The 20,048-nt window shown below is 44.1% G+C and overlaps 1 protein-coding gene across 1 annotated transcript in view; it reads left to right on the plus strand.

Moving 5' to 3' along the window:
* Nucleotides 1–20,048, plus strand: part of fastkd2 (FAST kinase domains 2) — a 49,186-nt gene that overhangs the window by 25,906 nt on the left and 3,232 nt on the right. Inside the window, exons 8-11 of the mRNA XM_069934252.1 lie at nucleotides 3,510–3,673; nucleotides 5,545–5,766; nucleotides 14,232–14,319; nucleotides 15,193–15,307. Of these exons, the coding sequence (XP_069790353.1) occupies nucleotides 3,510–3,673; nucleotides 5,545–5,766; nucleotides 14,232–14,319; nucleotides 15,193–15,307 (589 nt within the window). The remainder of the gene's footprint in view (nucleotides 1–3,509; nucleotides 3,674–5,544; nucleotides 5,767–14,231; nucleotides 14,320–15,192; nucleotides 15,308–20,048) is intronic.

Raw genomic sequence — 20,048 nt, forward strand, 5'->3', positions numbered from 1 at the left:
TTACATACTTAGACCTGATGCAGTTTCCCAATCGGAAACATCAGCTATCCTTTCCTCTCTACGGGTACTGACTGAACCACCGAGTTCCTACAGCAGTTTGATTTTTGCAGTAGATTCCAGCATCTGCAGTCTCCTGTGCACTGTGGTCACCTCTACATTGGAGAAGACTGGACGCAGATTGGGAGTTCGCTTTGTTGAGCACCTCGGCTCTGTTCACCACAAAAGCATGGACCTCCCCTTGGCCACCTATTTTAATTTCCCACCCCATTCCCTTGCTGACATTTCTATCCATCGTCTCATGCACTGCCAGACTGAGACCACCCACAAACTGGAGGAACAACAATTTATCTTCCAACTGGGACTTTTCTGGGTTTTGTTAAAATGCCCTCTTCCCTCACTTCTTCCCCCTCACCTTCCCCCAGCTCTGTGTCTCTTGCTTTTCCCTGTCTCGTTTTGAACAGACATAATAAATTCTCACATCTCCTCATCTCATATCCAATTAAAACCTTTTGTTGTTCTAGATTCCTACCAGCATTGTGTGTATTCTGAGATTTTCTGCTCTTTGCTTATTCCTTGAAGAAGGGCTCAGGCCCAAAACGTGGACAATATAACTTTTACGCAGCATTCGCAGGGTTTTTCCGTTATGAATAGCCTCCAATATAACGGCATTGGTCGTTGATGCTGGAGCAACCAAAAATCTCCCCTCTCTCCCCCTCCCCTCTCTCCCCCTCCCCTCTCTCCCCCTCCCCTCTCTCCCCCTCCCCTCTCTCCCCCTCCCCTCTCTCCCCCTCCCCTCTCTCCCCCTCCCCTCTCTCCCCCTCCCCTCTCTCCCCCTCCCCTCTCTCCCCCTCCCCTCTCTCCCCCTCCCCCCTCTCCCCCTCCCCTCTCTCCCCCTCCCCTCTCTCCCCCTCCCCTCTCTCCCCCTCCCCTCTCTCCCCTCCCCTCTCTCCCCCTCCCCTCGCTCCCCTCCCCCCTCTCTCCCCCTCCCCTCTCTCCCCCTCCCCCCTCTCTCCCCCTCCCCCCTCTCTCCCCCTCCCCCCTCTCTCCCCCTCCCCCCTCTCTCCCCCTCCCCCCTCTCTCCCCCTCCCCCCTCTCTCCCCCTCCCCCCTCTCTCCCCCTCCCCCCTCTCTCCCCCTCCCCCCTCTCTCCCCCTCCCCCCTCTCTCCCCCTCCCCCCTCTCTCCCCCTCCCCCCTCTCTCCCCCTCCCCCCTCTCTCCCCCTCCCCCCTCTCTCCCCCTCCCCCCTCTCTCCCCCTCCCCCCTCTCTCCCCCTCCCCCTCTCTCCCCCTCCCCCCTCTCTCCCCCTCCCCCCTCTCTCCCCCTCCCCCCTCTCTCCCCCTCCCCCTCTCTCCCCCTCCCCCCTCTCTCCCCCTCCCCCCTCTCTCCCCCTCCCCCCTCTCTCCCCCTCCCCCCTCTCTCCCCCTCCCCCCTCTCTCCCCCTCCCCCCTCTCTCCCCCTCCCCCCTCTCTCCCCCTCCCCCCTCTCTCCCGCTCCCCCCTCTCTCCCCCTCCCCCCTCTCTCCCCCTCCCCATTCATGTTCAAAGCTACTTTTGTCAGTATTCATCTTGTTATAGTCTTCTGTAAACCTTTTGAGTATGGATCCAAAATGCCTCAGAAACATGGGCACTTTTTGCCATCTACTCGTAATGCACACTAAATGACCCTTTTTACTTTTGTGCAAGTGTCAATAAATGGTTCAAATAGACAAATTCAAATTCCCTCTCAGGTGAATCTAGAAGATCTCTTGATGCTAATTTAGCAAATAGCAGGAAGAGTTCCCTAGGGTCCTGGTTAATATTCATCCCGTAGACAATTGTTTTTGTTGAAGATTTATATTGAACATTCACTTCTACAGTCGAATCGATGAGCTGTAAAATCTTGTTCAACAAAGGAAGTAGGTGATTGAATGGTGCAAAAAAAGGTGCAAATAAAGTCTGCAGACTTTTGTGTTTCACTCTAATTAAAATGTTAGCTGATACCTTTATCTTAGATTTGTGCCATGGACATATTGGTCAATGCTGTCTAATTGTTGCATTATTGCTCATTTCGTCTATGTAACTGAGGTCGATCTACTCTAGTGTCCTTTTGGGAAGTCTCTTCCAGTTTATCTTTGGTCAACACACCCTTCTTGAGGTGTGGCACATGGGTAACCCAGCTGCCATACTGTAAAGATACTACACATAACTCGTTACTTTAGTACCCTTGGCCTCTAATTATCAAGGTAAACTTTCCATACCCTATTTAGTGGCCTTGGCTTGCTCTACAATCTTCAGAAATGTGTAAATGGATGGGTTGATGGTGCGGTTGACCACCGCCAGTGGACTGATATCGCCTCAAACCGTGCATCTTGGTGCCTCACAGTTCGGCGGGCAGCAACCTCCTTTGAAGGAGACCGCAGAGCCCACCTCACTGACAAAAGACAGAGGAGGAAAAACCCAACACCCAACCCCAACCAACCAATTTTCCCTTGCCACCGCTGCAACCGTGTCTGCCTGTCCCGCATCGGACTTGTCAGCCACAAACGAGCCTGCAGCTGACGTGGACATTACCCCTCCATAAATCTTCGTTCGTGAAGCCAAGCCAAAGAAAAGTACTGCTGCCTCACAGCTCCAGGGACCTGGGTTCAATCCTGTCCTTGGACACTGTCTGTGTAGAATTTGCACATTCTCATTGTGACCATCGGTTTTCCCTGGCTGCCCCACTTTCTTTCAAGATACGCAGGTTAATTGGCTGCTGTGAATTTCTGATAGTGTGGTGAAATGGTAGGATCGTCTAAGGAATTTGATGGGCAAGTGAGTGAGAGCAGATTAATGATAAATAATTGGGGAGATTGGGTATTGAGTTGATGGACTGAATGGTCTCTTCTTCTAGAGAAATATAAATATGGGCATATCACCCCTGGCCCTGCACAAAATCTCTACCTTTTAGTTTGGTTCCTTAATTTCCATACTAAAATAGATTTACCATACTCCCCCATCACTTTCTCATCAAAAGAGATTCACCCACTTTACCTTTCTGGAGATTCTGTCACAGCCCTCATTGTTGGGAATCTCCTGCCATCTGCCAACTTTGTAATGGTATTGTTCCACATCTAAGAAGTTAGAACTTTGTATCTAAAAGAGCAGTGTTTATAATACCAAATTCAATCCATTCATCTGTACTCTGCTTTCTAACTCTTGCTCAAAAATGTATGGGGTGTGTAGTTTAATAGGAGTATTTGTGTGCACAGGCTTGTGGGCAAAAAGAACCTGTTAACATGCTGTATGTCTAAATTTATTTAATGCTTCCAAGCAGCATGTGTCCTGTTGAGTTAGAGATTCGGTAAGAATACATTGAAAATATTTAAAGGGTAGAATGTAGTTGCTTTCTAAATTTTTAAGCCTGTGTTTGTGTGAGGGAAGCTATTCCGATTCACAGCCTTATGGTTGTTGTGACCCTGGCAATTTGACTGGTTTTGGAGGCAGTGTAACTTTTGTTGGCTTTTATTTGTGTCTCTTCCACATCTTGTAGATTTCTACAGATTCTAACTGACCTGTTCCAGTCACACTTGACAAAATGTTCACCGCTGGAGCTGCTCCGGGGAGTTTACTATCTTTGTCTGATGGACCACTTTCCCCGGGTTGCTCTGAGCCAGCTCTTCCAGGAAGACATTCTGAATGAGCTTCAGTCTTCAGGTTAATGGTTATCACTTGTATATTCCTATAATTCTACTCTACTTTGAACTAATTCTGAACAAGAATAAACCATTCAGACCCATAAGCCTATGCCACCACCAATTTGGATCATGGCCCATCTGTACTTCAAGTCTATCCATGTGTCATAAAATCCTGGTGTGACACAATGTGGTTCAGATCCAATCAATATGATTGGGAAATTACTTTATTAGTTACATACAGAATAAATGGCAACTTCAAGTTTATTATCATTCTGACAAAAGAAAATAACAAAAAGTGTTCACTATTAAAGAAGTAAACACAGCTCTTGCATTCCTTCCGCTTTTCGGAATCTCTAACAACATCAAATGTAAGAGTCATCAATGACCATTGACACCGCTTGTGACCCCAATTGGAAGAGGAAGTCAGCTTAATCCATCCAGAAAAACAGTTCTTGAGAGAGAACGGTGTTCGCGCATCCCCTTGTAAGTCCCTGATGATAGCAAATGTAAGCATATCCTCCTTTTTAAGGACCTTGGAGCAGCTAATAACCCCAGTCTATAGAAAAATTCCACTTTCAGTGGGGAAAAAAATCCTTCTCTTTGATACATGGACAAGCAACTTCCTTCACAAGGAATGCACTTCTTGTCATGTGACATTGCTAGTAGCAACTAGCTTTTATCAGTCTATTTATTGTATTCTTGGCACGATAGTCTTTTCCACACCAGTGAAGTTTATAATGTTAGTTGCAAACTCACCCAAAAATTAATCAATTAAGTAGATTATACAATACAGTGTTACCATTCTAAACTGATTGCAAAGTTCTTGCTATCTTCCACTCATGGCTTAGTTCTTTCAATCAAATCTTTTAATTCTTTTGAAGTCTTCAAAACAAAACCACCAATTAATCTTCTGCACTCGTGAGAATTAAATACTTGTCCAAGGAACCCTCTGAGGTCAGCTGTACAGTATAGTGAATCTGTATCCCTCCCTTCTTGAACAGTGTGAACAGAATTGGCCACAGTGCTGTAAACACAGTTCAACCAAAAATTTATATAATTATAACTTCACCTGGTATTCTCGGCTCATTCAATAATGGGCAGGCTAAAATTCCCACATGCTTTTAATATTTTTTTGCGTTGGTAATTGTAAATCTCTCCTCTCCTCTTCTGAACACGACTTGCAATGTAAAATGTGGGCTAAAGTGGATCACCTTCATATTGAACTCTGTCTGCCACACTTCTGCCCATTCATTAAAATCTATTTCTAGCCACGTGGTCCTTTTTAAAAAAAAAAACAGGCTGTATTGTCCATGAAATTCCAATCCATAATGCGATGTGTCCCATTAAGAATTTTTTAAAAAACTCACTGGGTCATTTCCCATAATATTGGACAATGTGTACTATTCCTTTGGTTGATCTTGATCACATCATTTTTAATTAAAGGCTGGCTTCCTGTCAAAGGGCCAGACTGCCCATGGTTACTGCTGTCCATCTCCTTCCATGTAGATTCACCAGGTATGGTGCCTTGGTTCTGCAGAACATTTAAATATCCAATTCAGGGACTGTGTGTAGCGCGTCAAATGACTCAAAGACTTGTTGACTCAAACCAAGGCTTTTATTAACAAAAGACTGGAGCATAGTACATCGAGGTCGACCAGTCCAGACTGACCTGGGTCTGGTTAGGAGCATCCCTTTATGACCTCCCGGTGGGCGTGGCTACAGCTCTCAGCCAATCACTACTACTATATGTAAATATATACATTGGTGATAGTATCTAGTACTATCCACTGTGTGCAGGTGGAGGCATTTAATGGATTTTTTCCAGTCCAATTAGAATTTTTACCTAATCTTGCTTTGTCATCATTCCTAACTGTGGCTTCTACTTTACAGCCAACTACAACCAAGAATCAAACAAGCAGATGCTTCAGTACATCAAACTGTGCATGGAGTTAGAGAATCCTTCTGGTGCCCCTCCAGAGGTTGCCAGGATTACTGATCCTTTGCCACCTAGTATTACAGTGAAGATGGCCATGAAGGAGGCAATGGAGGCCACCTTGGGTGACAGCAGGTTGTATCGCCTGGGGACAGTGCTGAGAAATATTCACTTTATAGGTATTTGAAGCATGATTGGTTACTTGCCATGATTTTTCATTGAAGCTAGGGTTTTGATACCACCTCTCCCATCCCCACCCCACCCTGCCCATTGCAACTCACAATCCCCATTGCCCCAATTTCAACAGGCCCAGCTTTACTGGTTGGGATCATGTTGGAGATGAGCGATGAGGCCTTGGGTGTGTGTCAGGAAATTCCAACAAAGAGTCTGAGCACCACCAAGAAATCACTGGGAGAGCTTAATGGGCTCCACATTAACATGAGGGAGCATACAGGCACTTGACGTGGGAGGTGTGGTTAGCATAGCAGTTAGCAGGACTGGGGTTTAAATCCCGTGCAGTCTGTAAGGAGTCTGTATGTTCTCTCTGTGTCTGTGTAGGTTTTCTCCAGGGGTTCCGGTTTCCTCCCACTGTTTGAAAGGTACCAGGGTTATAAGTTAATTGGGTGCAAGTTGGGCAGCACGGACTCATGGGCTGAAATGGTCTGTTACCATGCTGTATGACTAAATTAAAAATTTATCCTGGGTAAATTAATCCAGTTAGTTAGAGTGGCACAGTATTCAATTCGCCTCATCACATCTGTGCTGATCATCTACCATTTACCCCAATGCTACCTTAATCCCATCTTTATTCTCCCAGCCTTCCGATCAGCTCTGCCTAAATTCTCCCACTCACTGACACATTAAGGGGCAACTTACAGCAATAATTTAACTCTGGTGCGCCTGGAGAAAAGTGTATCAAACTGCCAGTAAAAATTATGGATTCAGCACAGAAACAGGCCCCTCACCAACTGGGTCTGTGCTGACCCCACAGTTGAACTGAGTTATCCTAAGAGTCTGGGAAAAAAAACAGGCCTGTTTCCTTCGAGCATAAGAGGTTGAGAGGGAATCTTTTTGAGGTCTATAAATTCATGAGGATCATTGATCACATAAATAGTGACAGAATGGGAGAATCTTTAAGATGGAGGGTGTAACTATAAAGTGGAGGAGGTTTGGAATTAGAAGGGACATGAGGAGACAGTTCTCACTCAGAGGATGTTGGACACATGGAATGAGCTGCCAGATAGTGGTGGAGGCAGATACATTAGCCTTTTTAAAAAAACACATGGATGACTGCATGAATGGGAGGGAATTGGAAAGGTGTTGAGATAATGTGGGCAAGCGCAGGAGCACACATTGTTTGCAGCAGACAGGCTGGCCCTGTGGGCCAGTTTCTATACAGTAGGAGTCTTTAACATGCCCATCAACTTGACCCAAATTCCACACTCACTGATACACCAGGGACAATTTACAGAAGCCAGATAACTTACTAATCTACATACCTTTGAGATGTGGGAAGAAACCGGAGCACCTAGGGGAAACCCACTTACTCATAGGAAGAATATGCAAATTCCCTACTCAGCACCTTTGATAAGGATTGCGCCTGGGATTCTGGTACTGTGAGGTAGCAGCTGTACCATCTATGCCACCCCAGCATGTGGATGGGTTCACTGTGTTTTGGTCAAGGTCCTGGAGATGGACAGGGCAATTAAAATGATGCCCGGGTTGCATGGCAGAACTGTTGGCTTGTCCCCCTTGGAGAAGATTGGTTAGGGCCCTTCAAAACTCTGAAAGTGGTTTAAATTTTAGATTTAGACATACAGCACTGTAACAGGCCAATTCTGCCCTATGAGACCTGGCCGCGCAATTTCCAGCACCCCTGGTGCATTTTGAAGGGTGGGAGGAAACCAGAGCCCCCAGATAAAACCCATGCAGATACGGGGAGAACGTACAAACTCGTTACAATTCAGATTTGAACCCAGGTCTGCTCCCAGTCGCTGGTGCTGCAAAGGCACTGCACTAACCGCTACACCAACTGTACCGCCCTTTTGAAGGAGAAAGTAAGGAGACATCACCTCCACTGTTAGTAGCCAGGTTTTAATGTAATTGGTATTGGAAAAAGGAGGTGAAGAGATTTTCTGAGTGAAACACGGAAGTGCAGATGCTGTGATTGCAGTAAAAACACACCAAAATGCTGGTCTTTCAATGTCCACATGAAACATTGCTGACGTTTTGGGCCTGAGCCCTTTTCAAAGAATAAGCAAAAAACAGGAAATCTCAGAATATAGACAATGCTGGCTGGGAAAAGAGTCCAGACCAACAAAAGATGTTAATTGATTTTGATAAGGGAGAGGTGAGAAATGATTACATCTGTGCGAAAGGAGACAGGGAAAAGGGGGAGAGACAGAGCTGGGAAATGCGATGGAGGAAGGGGTGAAGGGTGGAAGGTTTTAACGAAAGCCAGAAAAGTCGACATTAAGAGGGTGCCCAGTTGGAAAATGAGGTGTTCCTCCAATTTGCAGGTGGTCTCATTCTGGCAGTGCATGAGACGGATGGACAATGAGGGAATGGGATGGGGAATTGAAATGGGTGCCACTGGGAGAACCATAGAACACTACAGCATAGAAACTGGCCTACTTGACCCTTCTAGTCTGTGCCAAACCATCTTTTTTTCTACCTAGTCCCACTGACCTGCACCCAGTCCATATTCTCTCCCATCCAAATTCTTCTAAAATGTTAAAAATGAATCAGCATTCACCACATCAGCTGGAAGCTCATTCCACATCCTTACCACTCTCTGTGTGAAGACGTTCTCCCTAAACATTTCCCCTTTCACTCAACCCATGTCCTCTGTTTTGTACCTCACCTTTCTGTGGTAAAAGCCTATCTACATTTACTCTTTCTATCCCCTTCAAAATTTTAAATACCTCAATCAAATCTCCTCTCATTCATTTATGCTCCAGGGAATAAAGTCCTAACTTGTAACTGTAACTCAGTTCCTGAAGTAAAGGGTTGTCATGTAATACTACATTTAGAATGTAACATGCATGAAATTCTTTAATTTTGTTCAGCGCCCTTCACAGAAATGAGGCCCCAGTGAGGAACAAACTCGCAACCCTTGCTCTAACCATTGAGCTATAGGAGTCCAGGCAACATCCTAGTAAATCTTTTCTGTGCTCTTTCTGTCTTATTGATATCTTTCCTGTAGTAGATGACCAAAGCTGCACACAATATTGCAAATTTGGCCTCACCAATGTCTTATACAACTTTAACATAACATCCCAACTCCTGTACTCAATTCTTTGATTTATGAAGGCCATTATACCAAAAACTCTCTTTACAACCCTCTCCACGAGATATCACTTTCAGGGAATTATGTATCTGTATTCCCAGATCCTTCTGATATACCACACTCCTCAGTGCCCTACTATTTACTGTGTATGTTTTTTCTTGGTTTGTCCTTCCAAAAGCAACACCTCTCACTTGTTTGCATTAAATTCCATCTGCCATTTTTCAGCCTCTTTTACCAGCTGGTCCCTCTGCAACCTTTGAAAACCTTCTTCACTGTCCACAACACCTCCAATCTTAGCATCATCTGCAAACTTGCTGATCTAATTTACCACATTATCATCCAGATCATTGATATAGATGACAAACAACAATGGTCCCAGCACTGATCCCTGAGGTACATCACTAGTCACAGGCCTCCAATCTGAGAGGTAATCATCGACCACTACTCTCTGGCTTGTCCCATCCAGCCATTGTTGAACCTAGTTCACTACTTCACCATCAATACCTAGCGTCTGAACCTTCCTGACTAACCTCCCACATGGGATCTTGTCAAAGGTCTTATTAAAGTCCATGTAGACAACATCCACAGGCTTTCCTTTCTCAACTTTCCTGGTAACCTCCTCAAAAAACTATTACATAGATTGGTTAAACACAACCTACCTTGCACAAACCCATATTAACTATCCCTAATCAGTTTCTGGCTATCCAAACTCTTAGAATACCTTTCATTAATTTACCTACTACTCACGTCAGGCTCACGGACCTATAATGTGCAGGTTTACATGTGGAGCCTTTTTTAAACAATGGAACAATGTGAGCTAACCTCCAGCACCACACCTGTGGTTAAGGACATTTTAAGTATTTCTACCAGATCCTCTGCTATTGCTACACCAGCCTCCCTCAAGGTCCAAGGGAATATCGTGTCAGGCTCTGGGGATTTATCCTCCCTTATTTTCTTTAAGATAGCAAGCACTTTCTCCTCTTTAATCTGTATTGGTTTCATGACCTCTGCTTGTTTTCCTTACTTTCCACGACTCTGGTCTTTTCCTGAGTGAATACTGATGAGAAAAAAAAGACCTCTCTCATCTCTTTTGGTTCCATACAAAGCTGCCCACTCTGATCTTCATGGGGAGCAAATTTGACCCTTATTATCCTTTTGCTCTTAATATACCTGTAGAAACCTTAGGATTTTCCTTCACATTGTCAGCCAAAACAACCTCATGTCTTCTTTTAGCCTGATTTCTTTCTTGAGGTTTTTCTTGCATTTTTTATACTCAAGTACCCTATTTGCTCCATGTTGCCTATACCTGTTATATGCCTCTCTCAACTTCCAAACCAGATCCCTAACATCCTTTGAAAACTAAAGTTCCCTCCACCTGCTAATTTTGCCTTTGATCCTGACAGAAACATATAAACTCTGTACTCTTAAAATTTCACCTTCAAAGATCCTCCACTTGTCTCGCACATCCTTGCCTGAAAACAACTTCTCCCAATCCACGCATTCCTCAAAATTGACCTTTCTCCAATTTGGAATCTCACCTGAGGCCCAGATCTATCCTTCTCCATAATTAACTTGAAACTAATGGCATTATGATCACTGGACCCTAAATGTTACCCTACATATACTTCTGTCACCTGTCCTGTCTTGTTCCCTAATAAGAGATCCAGTATTGCATTCTCTAGTTGGTATCTCTATATATTGATTTAGAAAACTTTCCTGATCACATTTGACAAACTCCAAGTATCCAGCCCTTTTACAGTATGGGAGTCCCAACCATTATGTGGAAAGTTAAAATCTCCTACTATCACAACCTTATGTTTCCTGCAGCTGCCTGCTCTCTCTCTACAGATTTACTCCTCCAATTCTCACTGACCATTGGGAGGTCTATAATTCAACCCTATTGAGTGCGGTCATACCTTTCCCGTTCCTCAGCTCTACCCATGAGGCCTCAGTAGATGAGTCTTGTGATATGTCCTACCTAAGCACAGGTGTGATATTTTCTCTGACAAGCAAGGTCACCTCCCCCTTAATTCCCCCCCCCCCCCCCCAACCTCCTTTCTATTGCGGCAGATAGACCAGAGTTGCTAATCAAAGCGATTACAATGGGAGCACTGGATAACCCATGCAAATTCACAGGTAAAATGCTGCTTCATTTGGAAGGACTGTTGAGGGCCCCGAATGGTGGTGTGGGAGGAGGTGTTGGCGCAAGTGCAACATCTCCTGCGGTCACAGGGGTAGTTACTGAGGGGCTGATTGGTGGGGAGGAAGAAGTGGACAAAGGAATCATGGGGGGAACTGTCCCTGCAGAAGGAGGACAGGAGAACCTGTGTCTCATGGTGGGATGACATGGATGTGTTGGATATGGAGACTGGTGTGGACAAGGAATCCTGTCCTTGTAGTGTGTGGGGCCAGAGGGGACCAGGACAGATGTGCAGGTAAAGGAAGATATGTGGGAGAGGGCCAAATGATGATGGCAGAGGGAGAGCCATGTAAAGAAGGCATCTCAAATGATTTGATATGGGACCTTGTCCTGTGTATTGATGTGATGGTGACAGAGGAATTAAGAGAATGGAATTGAATCCTTACAGGGGACAGGGTGTGAAGATGTAATTGAGGTAGCTGTGGGTTTGTAGATATCTGTCAAGAGTTTGTCTCCTGAGATGGAGACAGAGAGATCAAGAAAATGGAGAGTGTTGTTTGGGATGGATCAAGTGAATTTGAGATTGGGGTGGAAGTTGGCAGCAAAGTGGATGAAGTCGACGAGCTCATCATTGGGTGCATGAGGCAGCCCCAAAGTAGTCATCGATGTAATGGAGGAAGGGTTAAGGGGCCTTGCCTGTAGCATGGATTGCTCCACGTAGCCAACAAAATAATGGGCATAGCTTGGGCCGATGAGGGTACCCATGGTTACCCCTTTAATCTGGAAAATTGGGTTGAATCAAAGGAGAAATGATTGAGGGTGAGAACAAGTTCTGCCATCTGGTGGCAGGTGGTGCTGGAGGGAGATTTTTCTGTTCCTGTTGCAGTCTGGAGTTTGTTGCCTGAGTTTCAGTAAGAATCTCTAGAAGAAAATTGGTTAAGTACGAAAAGGTGAAATTTTCAGGCTGTGGGGAAGAGAACAGGACTGCTTTTCAAAGAGCTGACGCAGGCACACACTGGGGTTGTAGAGCACTCCTGAAACAGAGTCTCCCCCTGAAACCTCGGCTGTCCATTTCTCTCCACAAGCGCTGCCTGACCTGCTTAGGTCAGCAGTTTCTTTTGACACTGATGTTCAGAGGCCTGATCGGAAACATTGACAGATCATTCCTCTCCACAAAAACTGCCTGACCCATTGAACCCCTACAGTTCCTCATTGTTCACTCAAGCTTCCAGCATCAGAAACTGTTTGTGTTTCTTCAGTTTCCTCCATGTGTGATATGTATTTTGTCATTGGTGGAAGGGGTTAGAATTCCTGTGATTGTCTCCCTTACATAGAAGCACTGAGATTTGCAGGGCAATATGCGGAATTTTTGCTTATTCTGTGTGAGCAAATTAGAGTGAATCCTCACAGCCCCCTTCCCCTTTCATTCTGTGTGGAGAGCTGGTGTCAGACTTCTTTTGTAAGTCTGGGGCCAGAACAACCACAACTGTAAATTTTAGTGAAATTAATTTTTTATATATATAGTTTTAAAATTTTAATTTGGAGTTACAACACGGTAACAAGCCCTTGCGGCCCATGAGCCCGCCCTGCCCAAATACACCAATTTACCTACCAACCCCACACATCCTTAGAACGTGGGAGGAAAACCCGTGCAGTCATGAGGAGAATGTACAAATTCCTCACGTATTGACCCCGGGTTGATGTCAGTGGAACAGCGCTGTGCTAACTGTGCCTGCCCACCCAAACCAAGTCATGTTCATAAGTGCTGATGCTAGTCCATTAAGTGTTATAAACATGAATGGCTCATCATGCAAGATCTGAAAATGACGCAGGGGGAAGTAGTTGCCAGGCACTTCTGTAATTGGTTGCATATTTTCCAGTCAGACCCAGACTGAATCATCCGGCACTTGATTTGTTTCTGATGAGGATAATTCTGCCTGACATGGTCCCTCCCCTCCCCATTCCTTTATCCTTTTACTGCTCTCCAACAATAAAACAGTTTCCATTGAAAAAGCATCAGAAAATGTTTGCCTCTTTGCCACATACATAATAACAGGCGACCCAAAGGCGGTGACAGTCTCACCACCCCCCTTCCTGCAGATACTGCTGGACTCGCTGCATTCCTCCAGCACTTTGATTCATTGACCCAGTGTTTGTTCTGGGAGGTGGGGCTGTAAACTTCTCCTAGCAGGAGACACACAAGGGGGCAGTGGATTCTGCAATCTGGAGTTACAGATAATCTGCTGATGAAGGGTAGCAGCAGCAACTTCTGATGCTGAATCCCTCTGGCAAGTTGTGCGCTGATCTTGCAGCATGAACTGAACAGAAAATTAGGTTGGAAATCCAGAGGTTATCATCCACACCGCTGAGGGGTGGGCAAGGGGAAACAAGGGTGCACAAGAGGTCCGTTGTGGGTACGAACATACTGAGGGAAGACCCATGACCAGAAGATCTAGTTGGAACCAGGATGATGGGAATTGAGAGACATGCAAACTGCCGTAAAGGTTTGGAGGACCTCGGGGTCAAGGAGAGTGGAAGGTTAGGGGACAGCGTGAAGAGCAATTGTTGGAAGTAACCAAAGCACATACTAGGACAAGATCTTGGATTGAAAGCCCATTTGCCAAGTGCTAGGTTCCAGTGGTTGGCATGAACACTGTGGACTGAATGGCCTGATTCCATGATATGTGCCTGACCTCTGAGGTATGCAGATAATACTGCTGGTCTCCATTACCACTGCAGACTATGGAGGTGGAAATGTGCAACTTTGATGCAGGTGGCACAGCAATGGACGATTCAAACCTCGTTCACATCTTATTTCGATCCTTATTTTGGGAGGCTGAGGGTGACCTTGTAGGTGTTTATTAAATCAGGAAAGGGATGAGTGAAGTGAAAGTTCAGTCTATTTCCCAGGGTAAACAATTGTAGAACTAAGGGTGTAGGTTTAAAGGAACCTGAGGGGCAACTATTTCATTCAGAGGGTGGTCTGCATTTGGAAGCTATAAGAAGATACAATTATATCGTTCAAAAGATATTTGGACAGACATGTCGGTAGGAAGAGTTTGGAAGGACATGGATCAAAGATCAAATGCAGGCACCTCGTTCAGTGTGGACAAGTTGGGCGTAGGGTCTGTTCTGTGCTGCCCGTGGAAGCGAGATTTTAAAAATGTGGACTCGAGATGCATAGTTTAACTTCTATTTCTCATACTTCCTTCAAGATTTTGAAATTGCTTTGGATCAGGAGAGAAAAAAAGTGGTACCTTATCCTCAGGATGATGAGATTGGGCATGATCCCAACGTTCAGAGGTAAGGGTTCTTGTCATACAAGCCTGTTAATTGATCCAGTTTGTGTTGAGGTTTAAAAGATTATTGAGCTTGACCAAGCATTAATTGTGCCATTAATTACATGTTCCTGGTCCTTTTAAAACTTCCTTCAGCAATTATATTTTTGTCAATTACCTCAGTTGTTTTTACTTTGCTAATATGTACAAGCAAGTCTACAATAGCCAATGAATGAAGGCCTCTGCAGGAAATTATATAAATGCTATAAATGGCAATGTTCCTATAAAAAAGTAGGCAATCCCTCAAGGTACACCTTGAAGCATGCTTTAATCTCTCCTTTCAAATATTCTTACCTTGAAACCAAGAGAGGATAATTTATGGGCTGTCCCAGGTCAAGAATTGGTGGAATGGCCCAAGGTTCTGACTTGGTTACATCAGCCTTGGGCTTTTGTCCACAAAATAAAGGGTGAAGCTGATGAATGCTTATTGTCAGACAGGAGTGCAATGCACAAACACACTAACATCCTTCTTGCTTTCTGTGAAATACACTAATAAGCAAGTATAAAGTATAAGAGGGAAAAATGATGCTAAATATTAAAATGATGGAGAAAAGGAGACCCAAAAGGGGCCTAATATAATATGGCACTCCCCACACCACAGATAAGATTTGAAATAGAATAACATAGATTTTACCATGATTGTAATGTACGCTCCTGAAAGAAGAGGGCTTCAATTGTTTTGTGCAAAAGCAAAATAATAGTTTGTTTTTTTTTAAAATCACGAACACAAACTCTAATCCTTAAAAATTATTTTGCAATGTTGTGGATCCTTTATTTTCCTGTTGTACACGACACTACCAGGGGACATACCTTGAGATATTCCTGATGTGTCTTCCAGAGTGGCTGTGGTTTGTGCGCCAGGATCTGCGTTTTGTCTTGGGACAGTGCATCCCAGAGAGAGGCTGGCATTGAAGATTCGGCATCTCAAAGTGCTGGGTTACCATGTTCTGTTGGTGAGTATTTACAATGACTTCTTTGGCTGGAGAACCTTCCAACATGGTTGAAATGGTTGAAAAACATAATTGGTAAATATTCAATCTCTTGGCGCCCTGAGAGAGTGCAAAACTTTCATTATCATATTATTTCTTCTTGGATGGAATTTGTTTTGTTCACTTGTTTCACTGTCATTTAAATAAAGCTCATCTTTGTTTTGGGTCTTTTTCCAATTTTGCATTATTTGCTCGGAGTCAGAACAGGAGGAGGTATTTAGCCTTTTGGATGATCATAGCTGAGCTACATCTTCAAACCTTTCTTTTGCTTTGGTTCCAAAATGCACACAAAAGATTGTGGAGATACTCGGCAAGTCAGGCTGCTTCTGTGGGAAGAGAAACAGTTCTATATTTTTAGAATATAGAACAATACAGCACAAGAATAGACCCTTCACCCCCAGAGTCTATGTTGAGTATGATGCCAAATTAAACTAAATCTCCTCTGCCTGTTCATGATCCATATCCCTCTATTCTCTGCATATCCATGAACCAGGTGCTCCTCAACTTGCAATGGGACTACGTTCCGACAAACCCATCATAAGTCGAAAAAGAATCCCACACCTACCATTTTTTAAACAATTAAATTTTCAATACCTTTATTCCACACTGAAAAAACCATTAACATACATAGCTGAAAGCATACTGGGCATGAAGAATGTTTGAAGCATTGAATTAAAATTAATTCCTGGATGATGAAGATGGTGGGGATGCGAAAGCAACAGGGTCATCATTTTCACTTGTTTGCATGATTGCTACAGAAACTGCGAGCGTGTTTGAGTTAGAGAGTATGCTGTATGATATTCTCGCACGATGCTGCTATTGCCCTGCATCGTGAGAGAGCAGCGTACCACATATCACAAGCGCAGGAACAGATTGGAACTCAAAATTGAAAGTACGGGTTTGAACCATCATAACCTCTTAAAATTGTAAGTCGGATCATCATAATTAGGGGAACACCTGTATCTGTATAAACATCTCTTAAATGATACTATCATGCTTCAACCACTACCCTTAGTGGTTGCCCATTCCAGGTACCCACTACTCTCTTAAAAAAAAATCTTGCCCCACAAATTTCCTTTAAACTTTCCTCTCTCACCTTAAATGCATTTCCTCTAATACTTGACATTTTTCCCCTTGGACAAAGATTCTGACTACTTACCCTAGCTATGCCCTGTATAATTTTATAAACTTCTATTAGCTTTCCTTTCAGAGAAAGCAACCCAAGGTTCCGATTTTATTTTAGATTTCTAGTATATGCTACATTTATTTTTGATTTTACACTGCCTTAGCTTCATGTTCTGTTATATTCTCGGAAGCCAAACAAACAGGTCCAAGTGTTCAATTATTCTAGCTTCCAGTTTGTCATTGAAATAATAGGTACATTGATGGTCATTTTCCAACCTTCTGTAGACTATTCCAACAGTTGGCGGGGAGGTAATGTAACCCCACTGACTGTAAAAGGAGGGAGAGAGAAAGCAGAGAATTATAGATCAGCTAGCTTATTATCAGTAGTGAATATGTGATAGTCCATCATAAAAGATGTAGTTGCAGAGCACTTGGAAAAACACTAAAGACCATAAGACACAGGAGTTGAATTAGGCTATTCGGCCCATTGACTCTTCCCTGCCATTTCAACATTGCTGATTTACTATATAGGTACACAATCCTTTATCTGGACATCTAAAATCCGGAAAGCTCCAAAAACCAGCAAGTGGGGAGGGAGATGGCAGCGCGAGTCGGACGGGCAAGGGGGAGAGACCAGCAGTGTGAGTTGGGCAGGCAAGAGACTGGCAGCGCGAGTCGGGTGGGGAGGGGGGTGGGGGGGAGACGGCAGCACAATTCGGGTGGGCTTAAATCTGCCTTTCTGAAATCTAGAAAAATCCGAAATTCAGAACACACTGTCTCCCAAGGGTTCCAGATAAAGGATTGTGTACCTGTATTTTTAAACCTCATTCTCCTGCCTTCTCCCAGTAACCCTTGATTCCAAGAACCTATCTACCTCCATCTTAAATATACCCATAACTTGGCATCCACTGTCATCTGTGGCAACAAATTCTACAGATTCACCAGCTTCTGGGTAAAGACATTCCTCCTCATCTCTGTCTAAAGGGACATATTTGTATACTGGGGCTGTCCCTCCTGGTTGCAGAGACCTCCAGCATGGGAAACATCCTCTCCACATTCACATTTCCAGCAATTACAGTTCTAAAGCCATCAAATGCTCTTCATATGCATAACCTTTCATTCCAGGTCATTCTTGTCAACTCTTCCAGGCCAACATATTGTTTTAGTTTAGACACAGTACAGTAACAGGCCATTTTGGCCCCTGTGTCTGTGCCACCCAATTAATCTACACCCCTAGTACATGCTCGTGGGCTGAAATGCTGTATGTCTAAATCAGTGGTTTTTAAACTCCCCCCACCCCTGCCCCTAAACTCTCGTTCTACCTTTAGTAATCCCTTTGCCATAAGTGTTCAGTGATTAGTAAGGGATTGCTTAAGGTGGTATGTGAGTGGAAAGAAAAAGGTTTGAAAACCACTGTTTTAATCGTACCTAATTGATTTGTTATGTGCAGTTTCGTAACTCCAAAGGAAATGGGCCAATGACAATTTTTCTCAAGCAAAATGTTTCAGTGACAATTGGGTCTAAAGCAGTGGTTCTCAACCTTCCCTTCCCTCTCACATTCCACGTTAAGCACAGATCACTTAGAGCATAGGATTGCTTAAGGTGGGATGTGAGTTTAGGAGACAGTTTGAAAACCACTGGTCAAAATTAAAAGGTTGGCCACCCCTGCTCTAGACCCTCTCCAATGCTAACACATCCCATCTTTGATAAGGAGTCTAAAACTGCTCCCGATTCTCCAAGTGAGGTTTGACCAATGCCTTATAAAGGGTCAGACAAAGTCAGCATAGATTTACAATGAGAAATCAGGCTTGGCCATCTGCTGGAAACTTGTATAGGTGAGGGAGAACAAGTAAATGAAGTGGATTGGACTTCCATATGGTCTCCAATAAGATACCACATAAGAGAATAGCATTGTGAAATGGGATTGAAAAGAGAAGTGGTCGGTAGATAGGAAATTACGGGTAAGAATAAAAGGGAATTCTAAGTGGCTGGTGGAGCATTGCAGAGATCAATACATGGACCCAACAATATGTATTGATTTTGGTGAGGGAATTAAATGTAATCCTTTTAGGTTTGCAGGTAATCAGAACCTGAGTGGGAGGTGGGTGCTCAGTGAGGCCGTAGTGTGAGCTTGGCTGGCACAGGTATGGCAGAAGCAAATGTGGAAAGGTGTGAGGCCATCTTCTTTGATGGCTAAACTAGGAAAGCAGATTATTATATCAATGGCAGTTGGTTGGGAAAGGAGGAGATGAAGCTTCTGCACCAATCACTGAAAGGAAACCTGCAGGGTGTCCAAGAAGAGCAGGGTGTTGATCTGTGCTTAACGTGGAATGTGAGAGGGAAGGGAAGGTTGAGAACCACTGCTTTAGACCCAATTGTCACTGAAACATTTTGCTTGAGAAAAATTGTCATTGGCCCATTTCCTTTGGAGTTACGAAACTGCACATAACAAATCAATTAGGTACGATTAAAACAGTGGTTTTCAAACCTTTTTCTTTCCACTCACATACCACCTTAAGCAATCCCTTACTAATCACTGAACACTTATGGCAAAGGGATTACTAAAGGTAGAACGAGAGTTTAGAGGCGGGGGGGGGAGTTTAAAAACCACTGATTTAGACATACAGCATTTCAGCCCACGAGCATGTACTAGGGGTGTAGATTAATTGGGTGGCACAGACACAGGGGCCAAAATTGCCTGTTACTGTACTGTGTCTAAACTAAAACAATATGTAGGGTGATCTCCCTCAATGGTGGCACTGATGCCAAAACATGATGTTGTGTTTCGAGAAGACGATAATGGAGCGAGTCAACTCCTGTCTCAGGAAGAACCTGAATCCACCAAGTTTGCCGATCGTCACAACATGCCAATGGAAGTTGCCATCTCAGGACCACTAGTATATGTTTCCTTTTGCATCTCTCGTTTTTGTATTCTCTGTGAATTTTAATTCCTCAGCTTTTACTCTCGCCGCTTTCCTATGAAGTACTGAGGGAGTGTGCAGTGTTGAAGATGCAGTGTTTTGGGTGATGTTAACCTGAGACCCATCTTCCTTTTCATGTGATTGGAATATATTTTAGGGCCCTCTCTTCAAGGACAACAATGCTGCTGTACCTCTTGTCCCAACTTGCATCACTACATTTTTTTAATCCCATTGCTGTTCCTGGGTATAAATTGGATGCTCTGTTTCCAAAGTAGCATCAGTGGCTGCAGATAATTGGTGGTAAGACAGTTAAGCGTGTCCTGAAGTTGTGAAAGACACTGCATGTATCCTGATGCCTTAATGCAGGTTTTTGGCCCAAACTGTAGACAATTCCTTATCTCTCACTCATGCTGTTGATCTGCTGAGTTCCTCCAGCTGATTGCTTTGCTCTAGATTGTGCTTCATTTGAATCGGGCATGGGTGCGTGGACATGCATGTTTGGACATGCATTCTCATGCAATAGTCGCAGTGAGCATCTACACAACTGTTTAAATACATCAAGTGTTGTTGAAGGAAAATTGCTGGATAAACTTAGGTCAGGTGGCATGTGGAAGGACATCATCTGCCATTCAGATTTTCATTCTAAGAAAAATATTCTG

Source organism: Narcine bancroftii, chromosome 4 (assembly GCF_036971445.1).
Source record: "Narcine bancroftii isolate sNarBan1 chromosome 4, sNarBan1.hap1, whole genome shotgun sequence".
NCBI classification, from domain to species: domain Eukaryota; kingdom Metazoa; phylum Chordata; class Chondrichthyes; order Torpediniformes; family Narcinidae; genus Narcine; species Narcine bancroftii.